We start from the raw sequence: 12,023 nt of genomic DNA, 5'->3' as shown, positions 1-12,023 counted from the left end.
CAACCAAAACTTTCAGAATGATGAAGGCTTTTCAGATGTATCTGCTGTGATTAGTTCTTGAATCAACAAGTTCCCAATGCAGTATCTGTGCTTGCAGGATCCATGTTGCACAATTCTGTAAATACCTGCAGATGTGCCAAGATGCTGCCTGGGAGAGCTTGTGGAATAGATTTTAATATTACTGAAATTAAAATCATTCTTTTCTGAAACATCTGCAAACCCCCATGATTTCACATTGGAATTTCTCCCTCACATTTATCTCTTCCTAAACTGAACACTTTCCACAGGACTGAGCTCAGGGTGGAAGAGCTGGGACATGACTTTTTTATTGTTATTAGAATCTAAATTAACATCTTTGGAGATATTCCCATTAAGCAAAGCAGTGGGACTGGGGGAGCCATAGCTTGTAGGCACAGAGGGTTCTGCAGCACCACCCAGGACACTGCCAGTGCTCAGGGCTCCCAAGGAATGAGCTCCAACCAGCAGGGATTTAGGAAGCTGGAAAATGAAGAATGGATCTGATACTGGTCCAAGAATCCCAGGTGAAACATGCAAATTGCATTTGATTAATGTCCTGGCTTGTCAAACAAGGAACAAGTAACAAACTTCTACACAGCCAAGAGAGCCAAGGATTTTGTCAAGACCCTTTCAAGGCTGTTGGTCCCACTTGGGGAATGTTAAAGCATTGCAATATAGACTCACACCTGGAGCCCTGTGCACCCCCAGAGCATCACCCAGGGCAAGACTGAGGAGCCCTGATGCACAGTGGGAAATAAACCAAAGAAACTTCCAGAAACTTACTTCTCTTGCTCAGTGAACATATCAAAACAGCCATTTGCCAGCATCTGGTCCAGCATTGTCAGCAGAGGCACAGACACCCTGAGGAAAGAAAATGATTCAGCAAGGGAAATACACTTCTTGGCATACAGATATATACTATTTTTAATCAGAAGCAAAGAAGGAAACTTCCTACATAGCTACACACAGGTAAATTAGAACTCTGATTTACACAGAGGAGGGTTGCTCAGGGCCTTGTGTGTGTTGGCTGAATGGGGACATTCCCTCTCAGCCAAAAGGAAAAAACCTAATTAACAACACCCCTGCTTTATATTTGCAGGGTCCTGAAAACACAATTGACAGCATTAGAAAATATTCATCTGTTTTCTAGAATATGAACAATGTGTTCCACAGACTGCATCAGAAGTTACAGCACCAAATGACCCAACACTTGTCAGCTGGAATAACCATGGCCATGTTTTCAACACCTGAGACAAGAAACAAAATAAAACAGTGACAGAACAAGAGGGAATGGCTTCAAGCTGAAAAAGTGCAGAGTTAGATGGGATATTGGGAAGAAATTCTTCCCTGGCACAGGGTGCCCAGAGAAGCTGTGACTGCCCCATCCTTGGAAGTGTCCAAGGCCATGCTGGATGGGGCTTGGAGCAACCTGGGCACGTGGAAGGTGTCCCTGTCCATGGCAGGGGCTGGAATGGGATGAGCTCTGAGCCCCCTGCAACCCAAACCCTTCTATGATTTAAAAACTTGAACGTGCAAAATATTTCACCATCACTCCTTGCTGACATATTTTACCAGAGGTCCTGCTGTACCAAAAGCAAATTCATGTGCCTTGGGCATTCACTGGGTGTGCCACACATCTGACTTCCAAAAGGGAAGGGAAAAAGGGGAAGGAAAGGGAAGGGAAGAAGGGTGAAAGGGAAAGCAGCCAAGGAGGAGCTTTACCGGTCGTTGCGCAGGTTGTCCTCAAAGACCTTCAGCAGCGTCTCACAAAAACCCCCCAAAGCACTGGGGTCACCCTGGATCTTCTTCATGTAGTCAAACAGGCTCTGGGCAGAATATCTGAGCTGCAACACAGGGAACCTCCAGTGAAGGACAGGAAAAAGCCACTGTCACAGCAGCAGGGCCACAGGACTGCCCTGGGACACCCTCCTGCAGCAGCCACGGGCACAAGGCAGCACCAAAACCCAACAGACCTCGGGTATCCTACCTGTACCAACCACTTCCAAGGAAAGTTGGGGCTGGCTTTTTTTCCTTTTTAAGCTGGCAAACTTTTGAGTTTTTCTCCATTTTACTCTGGCAAACTTTTGGGTTTTTCTCCTTTTTACTCGGGCAAACTTTTGGGTTTTTTTTCCTTTTTAAGCTTGCAAACTTTTGGGCTTTTTCCTTTTTAAACTTGCAAACTTTTGGGTTTTTCTCCTTTTTAAGCTGGCAAATTTTTGGGTTTTTCTCCATTTTACTCTGGCAAACTTTTGAGTTTTTCTCCTTTTTACTCGGGCAAACTTTTGGGTTTTTTTTTCCTTTTTAAGCTTGCAAACTTTTGGGCTTTTTCCTTTTTAAACTTGCAAACTTTTGGGTTTTTCTCCTTTTTAAGCTGGCAAATTTTTGGGTTTTTTCCCTTTTTAAGCTGGCAAACTTTTGGGTTTTTTTCCTTTTTAAGCTGGCAAATTTTTGGGTTTTTTCTTTTTTAAGCTGGCAAACTTTTTTTTGGCAAATCTAAGTTGGCCACTTTTTAAGGACAAAAGACTACATTAAAGGCTGATTGTTTTCTTTCTCTTGAAATAAAACATCCTTAAACCACTATGATTATCCTGCCTCACTTCAGAGAATAAAACTGCTGTGACTCTGAAGGTGAAGGAGCACACCAGGACTTCACCAAGGAGTATTTATGAAACAGCTGATGGAGCTGAACCATGCAGAAAAGCTCTTGGGCCACACAAACCACCAGCAAAATCAGGTTAAAATTACACCCAGCTCAGAAAGAAAGACTGACTGTTGGTTTGACTGCATTAATCAGCTTAGCAAGATGGCAAAGGAGGGGTCAGGGCTGCTGCTCAAGGCTCAGCTGGACACAGTCCCTGGGTCATGAACCATCTCAGGCTGCAGCATCACTCAGCAGCTCCCCACACTCTGGATGGGATATTGGGAAGGAATTCTTCCCTGGGAGGCTGAGAGGCCCTGGCACAGGGGGCCCAGAGAAGCTGTGGCTGCTCCTGAACCCCTGGAATGTCCCCTGGAATGTCCCTGGACCCCTTGGAGCAGCCTGGGATAGAGGAAGGTGTCCCTGCCATGGCAGGGGGAGGAGCAGGATGAGTTTTAAGGTCCCTTCCAGCCCAAACCACTCCCTGATTCCAAGATCTCCAGGAGCCATGGTGCTTTCCAGGCCAGCTGCTCCCTCCCAGACCTGCTGTGGGAGGGGAGCAGGCACAGCCTCTGTGGGGATCCCCTTCTCCTCAGAAGCCTGACCATTTTATCAAGGAAAGAAAATAAAACACTGGATGAGGATGAGAAACATCACAAGTGTCTTCCCAAAAGCAAATGAGAGGAATCTATATTTAAACATTTTATCTAACAAAGCTCATATCAGTAACATTTATGAGTGCATCAGTACCCAAGAATAAGAAACAATTTAGCCTTGGCTCAAAACTCTGATTATTCTCCCAAAGCTTCAGCCTGCAAACAGCACAGCCCAGCAATCCTGGGAAGCAGCACAGGAACAACCTTAACACTTTGTTCTGTACTGAAACATCCTGGGCAGAGCAGGAGCAGAAATATTTCTTTAAAAAGGTGAAGAAATTTGGAGAAATTATTCAGTTATTCTGAGTTTCAGCCAAATCTCAGTAAAATCTGTACAAGGCAGCTACACTGAAGTGAACCCAGAGTGGTTCTTACACACTCCAAAAGCAGCACTGGTGTGTGCCCCAGTGTGCCCAGTATAAACTGGGTGCTGACACTGAAAGGTCTTCTACATATCACAGGATACAGAACTGTAAGAGAGATTGCCTGAAAATTCAAAACCTGCTTAATTATTATATACTATATACTATTATTATATACTACCCTTCAAAGCAGTCTGTGCATTTAAGACTATTATAAATAAATAAGAAATATTTTGTCTTTACATCTTCCAAGAGCAGAGATCAACAACAAGCAGAGGAAATTCAATCTCAGAAAGAAATCATAGGTGGTGTCATTTTCTCTCCTATTTATTTTGTCAATTAAACCACCTCAGAGATCTCACACCATTTTTTTTAAGGAAGTTGAATGACTCAGTGCTTTCTCTGCAGATCCAAATGACTTGAAAAGGCAAGAAAGTGCATGAAAGTGAAGGGCAACAGGCACAGCTCGAGGTGGGGTGCTCCAGAGCTGTGCCAAACCAAGGCAGAGCAGCAGGATATCAGAAACACTGGAGAATGAGGACAGCACAAGTAATTAATACAAAAATACAGGTGTGGATAATCCATCATGTAACTGCTTGGGAGATTGAAAAATGGGGCATTTTGCCAATACTGGCAGAAACTCCAGCATTACAACATGACATGAACAGGTTAAATCCTTATTTCCTCCTCAGGTGAGGAGGAATCAAAAATCCTGCTGTCCCAGCCTCACTATCTGAGCTGTAATCTTAACTGCTCCTGAGTATTGGTAGAGAAGAATATTTCCAAATGTCTTCCTCATCTATGCAGAACACAAATTCACACTGCATCAAACACCTGACATTTACCTTTCCCTGGGGTTCCACAAGGACTGGGAAAGGAAATTAGGAGGTTAATGGGCTGGAACTGGGACAGCTTTGGATACAAATTTAAGAGGAGGCCTGAGAATGACCTTGTTTTTATAAAACAGCAAAACCAGGGTTTGCCAAGGCGTGACTGCCCCAACACTGAGGGCAAGAGCAGATCCTGCAGGGACAGGAGATGAACACAGAGCAGAGCTCAAAGGCACCCTGCACCTGATGGCACTGATGCCTCAGGTTTGGCTTTTCTATTTTTCACATTCTGTGCTGCTTTAGTGTGTGGGTCTGGGCTCACACCAGGGGATGCTGAGCTCTGTGCACAGAGCAGGGAGACAAAACAATTCCTGCTCCAGCTGGGCACCAAGGACAAATGATCCCAATCTCAGCCCAGGAGCACAAACCCCGTGGGCTGGAGAGAGAAAAACAAGCAGGGTGGGACTGCAGGGGCTGAAGCTGGGATGGGACAATGAACTGCAAGGTGCAAATGGAGCAGAACTGATCCCAGGGAGAGACCCCGTGCCCGGCCGGGCATTTTGGGGACATTTTGGTTCATCTTGGGTGCAGCCCTGGCTGGGCTCTGGTGCTGCCCCAGGTGGATCCAGGGAGGAGATCCTTTGGATCAATCCCTGCTTTATTCTTTAGCTCTGTCCAGCCTCTGTCCTAGGTCAGCCTGCACAAGGCATCAAGAGAACTCGAGTCCTGAAGGTTCACCCTCCAGAGCCAGGGCACAAGTGCAGCTCCACTGCAGCTCCACTGCAGCTCCACTGCAGCTCCGGGCAGGTCCCTGGTGTGGTTTCTACACAAACTGTGCAGAACAGAGCTAAAACCAGCTTTGAGGACTGATATGGTCAAAAAGAATTAGCTGAAGCTAATTCCAGTTTGTAACAGAGCATCTGTTACACCCAAAATCTCAGTTACCCATCAGTGATTAAGGCACCTGATCCACATCAGGGCTCTGGTTTGGACTTTCAGCACTGATACCTTACATGAAGCAGGAATATCATAATTCACATTATTTTTCCCTGTAAGAAAAGAATGCCTGGAATTATTCTCAAGTGTATTTTGCTCAAGAACTCTCAACCAAGAAAAGAGGATTTTGGGCCTCTTTCTTCCACCAAATATGCATTGATTTGCATACAATTTGTCCCAGTAACCAGATGTTTTAGAATATAATCTATTAATATCCCAATATTTTTGTTTCTGAGATCTACACAGTAACACAGCTTTGGTACTGCCTGGAAGGAACTTTAAGAGTTTAGAATATGTTGTTCCTTTTCTTTTTAAAAAAGCTTTACTTAATTTCTCCACCAATTTAAAATGCAATTTCCACTCTTTAGGGGGAAAGGGAATCACAGGACATTCTGTGCTTAAACAAAATTTAGAATGTAATGTAGTTCAACAGTAATAAAATTATATCAAAATTATATCCTGACTCCTGCAACTGCAGGGTTTGTGCACTGGAGAAAGAGCAGCATTGTACATCTGATCTCCACAGACTGAGGGGTTTTATGCAGCCATAAGAAATATGCATCACTGTGGGCCAGATGTATAATTAGAAGATTCTTTTACACAGAGAAAGTGCCCTTTGAACCATGGTGATGGAGCAGAGTGCCAAATCCCACAGGGAATGACATCTTCTGTTTTTCCAGATTACTTCCAATGCTTGAGCTGCAATCCTTCCAGCAGCCCCACTGCCACCACAACACTTCAGAGACCCCACATGGCTCATTCCAGAAAATCTCTTTAAAAAGCCAAACAAAGAGCTACTCTTGCTAAATATACTGCAGAGCAATTTTAGCTGCAGCCAAACTGCCCCTGACCACGGAATTACAACAGAGCCTTTCTCCTGTGGATTGCCTGAGATGACTGAAAGACAAACTGACATTTGAACTCAGATTATCCTGCAGGATATACAAGAATCTTCTTTCTAACTTCCATGTCCACGAGTGTATGTGCACAGATATCTTTGAAGTGAGAGATAAGAGACTCACAAGAACACACACATCACTGCAAGAACACATATTCCAATAATCTTTTCCCCCAATCCATGATTTTAAAAAGCTGCTTCTTTCATATGAATTTAATAGGATTGTTCTTAAAATTTTCTATTAATGCTTTAAATCAGTCTCTGGATATTGAGCAAAGAATGCTACAGGCTTTGACAGACTAGTTTAAACACCAGCCATTGTAAAACACATCAATTCTAATTTCCATATCACATTTTAGATATCAAAAGTAACTCACCACACACACACACTCCCAAGTGTGAGTGCCCTCCCTCGCCTTCCTAGCTGACTTAAGAGAGAATTAGTTCATCTTCTTTCCAAAGCCCTGGAGAACATTTTAGCCAGAACGAGCCTTTAGTGTCAAAGAAAACTGGAGGGTCACAGAAAAGTTAACATTTCACAATCCCAGTTTGAGAACACTGCAGAAGGTTTCCCTTAACACACTGTCAGAGGGTAACAAGGGAAGGGAGCTGCAAGTAACTGAATTGTTCCAACTTTTCATACCTAAATGCAACCAGGAGTTTAAAAAAATTAAAATACTGAATAAGAATTTTCCTCTGACCCCAGCTAGCAGCCAAAATGTCTGTTTCTCCAAAACTTTCCTCCTTTTTTTACTTAGACAAATAACTTTGGTTTTGGTGGAGCCTCCTGTAATTAACTGTGCTTGACTGAAAGCTGAATTTCATGTGCATGTTTGCCATTAAAGAAATCTGTTAAGAGTTACATTGTCTATCTGATAATTACTGTCACAAACCAGCACACACATGTTTCCAACGTTCTAAAATAGCCTTGCCATATAATTAGTTGCCATTTTAGAAACATTAAAATGCTCAGAATTGGTTTAAACACGAGAGACTGCACAGACACTGAATTCTCTGCTCCACCAGCCCAGAGGCTCACAGACATCTCCTGATCCCAAGAGCAGAACCCACAGCACCAGGCAAAAAAAAATCACTTGGGCAAGTTGTGACTGACCAGGGGAAGGCATGGGAGACAAGCTCCAGGTGATTTTAACTCCTTCTTGCTGTGACCCAGCAGGAGCTGCTCCCCTCTTCACAAAAATTTTGTTTCCCAGCACTTTTCTACCGGTTTTCTTAATTTGAGATAGAAATCTTAATTAGAAACACTCTTAACCACTGTTGGGGTGTTGACTCCCAGCCTCCTCCTCTTGTTACAGGGCCACTGGGATTTAAAGGCTTAACTGACAGTCTAAAATATTCTGTTACTGCTCTGATATTCCTCTGTGGTGTCATATTGAACCATGTCCTTGCCCCCAAAATTATCTCCTTATATTTTACATCTTTGGCTACAACAAATCAAAAAACTTTATAAGCCAAATAGCTGGGAACCAAATATTCTGAAACTACCAGTGCAAGTTGTAATAGAAGGACAGAAGAATACAATAAAATTACAAGAAAGTAGGGAAAAATTTGGCAGCACAGCAGACTGCCAAACTGAGTGATAAAGAGATTGTTCATGCCAGAAGAATTAAATAAGGATTACAAAGCTCAGAGGATTTAGACAGACATCTGAACGATATTTCTTTGTAATGGAACTTCTGACATCTCATTGGTATTTTAGTAGAAAATGTATCAAAAATAATTTAAAAAAGAAACCTGTGCATACTGTTAACACCTACTGACAACTGCCAGCTAGCACCTTGCACCAGGTGACAAATGAACACGAGGCTTTCACCTCACTGGAGAAGAGCAATCCCCTTGCTCTGAGCTGAGGGGCTCTGAGCCCAGCTGGGAGAGTCACAGGGCTGGGATTTGTGGGGCTGGAACTCTCAGCTCCTGCCAGGCCAGGAGAGGACAAACAAAGCACCCTCACTCCTTGTTCCCTGCACACTCAGCTGTTGGAGCTCTGGATGCTGAGAATTTTAGACTTTCTGTGCTGACAGACTCTTGGAGAAGGCTTCCCTGTTCTTCACCTTCTTCTTCATGGGTTTGGGTGGTATTTTGTAATTGGACAGAAAAGTCTGCATTGTGGATTTTGAGTGATCAGTTATTGGGTTAAAAGAGAAAATAATTTAGGTGCCATTTCTTAATTGGATAATTTAGCTTTAAGAGACCTTGCAACAAGAGACAGTTACTCATTTTTGTGCCTTGCTAATGGAAGACTGCAGAACTCACTGCTGTGAGGATGTAAAAATCACCTGAGACAAAAGTTCATGTTCAGGCTTAAGCGCCTTCAACCTGACCTCGACAGAGGTAGAAAAAAGAAGCCAAAAACCAGCCCAGAGCAAGTCAAGAGAATGACACTGAAAGGAAAGCCAAGAAGGCCCCTGGCTCTGAAAGCAGTGGTTTCCCACCACCAGCTGATCCAAGGACAGAGCTACCCCAGGAAAGGCCAACACACCCTCCCAGCACTGATGATGCTGATGATCAGCAGCCTCGCAGACAGAGCTGAGGATCACAGCAGGCTGAGGATCCCCCAAGCACAGACAGAGCTGACAGACTCCCAGGAGAGCACTGCATGTGACCTGAGGCCTTGGAGAAGGTTTCCTTGCTCTTCTTCATGGGTTTGGGTGGTATTTTGTAATTGGACAGAAAAGTCTGCATTGTGGACTTCGAGTGATCAGTTATTGGCTCAAAAGTGAAAATAATTTAGGGGTCATTTCTTAATTGGACAGTTTAGCCTTAAAAGACCTTGTAACAAGGGACAGTTATCCATTTCTGTGCCTTGCTAATGAGAGACTGCAGTGTAAAAACCACCTAAGCCTGAACATGAACTATTGTCTCAAGTGCCTTCAACCCGACCTCGACAGAGGCAGCAAAAAGAAGCCAAAAACCAGCAAGGAGCAAGTCAGGAGAATGACAGTTGGAAAGGAAAGCCAAGAAGGGCCCTGGGTGTGCAAGCAGGGGTGTCTCACCGTGGTCTCTGTGAGCCCCCCCACGGACACAGAGAGCCCCAGCAGCACGTGGTACTGGTAGGCTGGCAGCCCCAGGAGCTGCGTGATGCGAGGGAACGCTTCCGACGCCGCGTTCCAGTTCAGCGTCTCCTTCTCCCACCTGGAAGGGAAGGGAAAGGATCATCCTGGGTGGGTGCACTGCTCTTCTCCTCCTCACATTGCTCCTCCACACCAGGGAGGAAGGTGTCTGAATTATCTGGATATCAGATCAAACATTGGTCTTTGAGCATATGGGGAAAATACAAATCGAAGGAATCTCCCAACCTTTGTTCTGACCCAGGGAAGATGTGAACTGCAGTTTCCTTTCCCCAGGCACTTTCAGAAAACAAGTTTCTTTCTGCAGTTTCATTCTGTGCTCTCTCCCACCCCTAGCTACTCAAGGACAGACCTATCCCAGGGAAGGCCAACACACCCTCCCAGCACTGATGATGCTGATGATCAGCAGCCTCACAGGCAGAGCAGAGGGGCACAGCAGGCTGAGGATCCCCCAAACACAGAGCTGGATGTTCCCCACACCCATCAGGTATAATCACCACTCTGGAATGAGTTGTTCTCCCTCTTGCTTTAACTAGAAAGTCCATCTTGGAAAACTACTGCAACTAGAGCTTGGTTAAAACAATACAACTCATTAAAAACTATAATTATGATCAATATCTTCCACCACAGACATATTTGGCATAAAAATTGCATCAGGTTGCTTGGTTTAGGTGAAACTGTATGCATTTATCTTTTATTTCCATTGGTTTTGGACATTTTTCAATACCTTACCTTGGAAATATCCTCTCTAGCTCTTCTCTGTGAGGGATGTGTGGAACTGGAGGATGGTCAAAGTGCAAAAGGGTAAGGAAGACAGATCCTGCATGAGCTCGGAATTTATCTATTTTTTCAGCTGATTGTTGAGCCAGCCAGCACATAATCTGCTTGCAGCTATAAAGAAGAAAACAATCAGAAAATTTAAGCAGTAGAATGTGTATTTAGATTTAAATTGTTTCAATTAAATGAATAAGAATGATTCTGTTGGAAAATGTTCTGGTTTAATTCTTCAGAATGAACATACAAATGATTTAAGACACCCAGATGGTGAGAGAATCTTGAGGCTTTATCTTCCAGAGATCAATCAACCAAAAACATTAATGTTCCAGAATATTTTATCCACCTTTTACACATACTGCCCCACCCTTCATCCAAAAAGATAACAAAGTGATTTATGGCCTGGCTGAACTGCTACATTTCAGATGGAAATAGAGCAGAACTTTGAGAAAAGCACATTTTGAAGTAGAAAACTGCCCATGTAGCAGAGGACAAGGTCTCTCTTACATCTCATATATCCCAAGTAAATCACTTCTTCAATTCTAGCTAGTTTTTAACAATTTGGTTTATGCCCACAACTAAACTCACAGCTACAGCACTGTGTCCTACAAGGCCCTTTACCCTTCAGAAAGGGCCACTAATGACAGTAAAACCAGTAAAATTCCTTCAGGCCCAGAATATTTACAAAATGGGCTCCAGCTGGCAGGAATGCTTTTCTCAGTTCCATGTGGACAATCTGTGTACAAACAGCTGAACAGGAGGAAATGGGCACCAGTGAGCAGTGTATCCTCAGAGAATCCAGTGCTTTCCTTCTAGGTACCATTCAGCATTTGGGGGTTTTTAATTAAATCCCAAACCATGTATATGTTCACCTAACCACTGGCACACTGTCTACAAACCAATACCACTATTAGGAAAGCAGCAGTTTGAGCACTGCAGCTCAAACTATGTTTTCAAAATGGTATTTTTTATTAATTCTATTATTAGGAGTACCATATCATGAAATTAAAAATCAGGAGCTCAATGTAAATTCTTTTTATTTTCTTAGTAATAATTCTGCAAAGAAACAAATCCAAACTCATGCTCACATCTGATCACATTCCAAATTAATGATGTGACACTGGATAAGCAGGTTTGCTTTCCATTTCAGAAGCACCACAGAGGGGGGCAGGTTTAGCCCAAATCCCACAGCTGTGCTGCATTTCCAAGGTGGGGTTGCCACCCAGGCTCTCCCAACAAGGTTCTCCCTCTGAAAAGCAGATGGAACATCCTCCCCATCTGCGTGGGCTTGGTGCACTTCTGTCAAAGTTCAATAAAGGAGGAGCACAGGGCTGGATGGAGCTCCAGGAGCTAAAACACAGAACAGAAGGTGACATACATGGTGGCACTGATCAGCTCTGCCTCGTTCTGCACCAGCAGCAGGGTCACCTCCATCAGGCTGGTCATGGCAGCCTCGCGCACCCTGTGGAGACACAGACACATCACAGCAGCTACAGCAGCACCTCTGTCAATAAACACACCTTCCATTCATCAGCTGGGTGAAGACAACAGCACAAATTCACAAGAACAAAAGCAATGACCTCTGAGAGCAGCTCCCATCTTTTGGGAGGACAAGGAATGTCCCCCCCAGTCCCATTCTGTGAAACAAAGCTCACATTGCACTGAGGCTCCAACAGGTGCCCTGCCTCACCAGCCTGGTTTTTATTCCCCAGGCTTATTCTTTATTTTAAGAAGGTTAAAACTGATAATGATTACTAATACT

At 43.9% G+C, this 12,023-nt stretch overlaps 1 protein-coding gene across 2 annotated transcripts in view; it reads right to left on the bottom strand.

The window, feature by feature from the left end:
* TBCD (tubulin folding cofactor D) overlaps window positions 1-12,023 on the bottom strand; it is a 118,591-nt gene that overhangs the window by 10,341 nt on the left and 96,227 nt on the right. For both annotated transcript variants that reach the window (XM_084218412.1, XM_084218411.1), the window contains exons 31-35: window positions 11,640-11,723; window positions 10,220-10,378; window positions 9,413-9,551; window positions 1,741-1,862; window positions 802-879 (exon numbers count right to left, since the gene is read on the bottom strand). In XM_084218412.1, coding sequence (XP_084074538.1) covers window positions 802-879; window positions 1,741-1,862; window positions 9,413-9,551; window positions 10,220-10,378; window positions 11,640-11,723 — 582 coding nt within the window. The remainder of the gene's footprint in view (window positions 1-801; window positions 880-1,740; window positions 1,863-9,412; window positions 9,552-10,219; window positions 10,379-11,639; window positions 11,724-12,023) is intronic.

This window comes from Fringilla coelebs (genome assembly GCF_963513975.1).
Source record: "Fringilla coelebs genome assembly, chromosome: 19".
NCBI classification, from domain to species: Eukaryota; Metazoa; Chordata; class Aves; order Passeriformes; family Fringillidae; genus Fringilla; species Fringilla coelebs.
The sequence above is the reverse complement of the archived record's forward strand: the minus strand, read 5'-3'. Positions and strand labels throughout refer to the sequence as shown.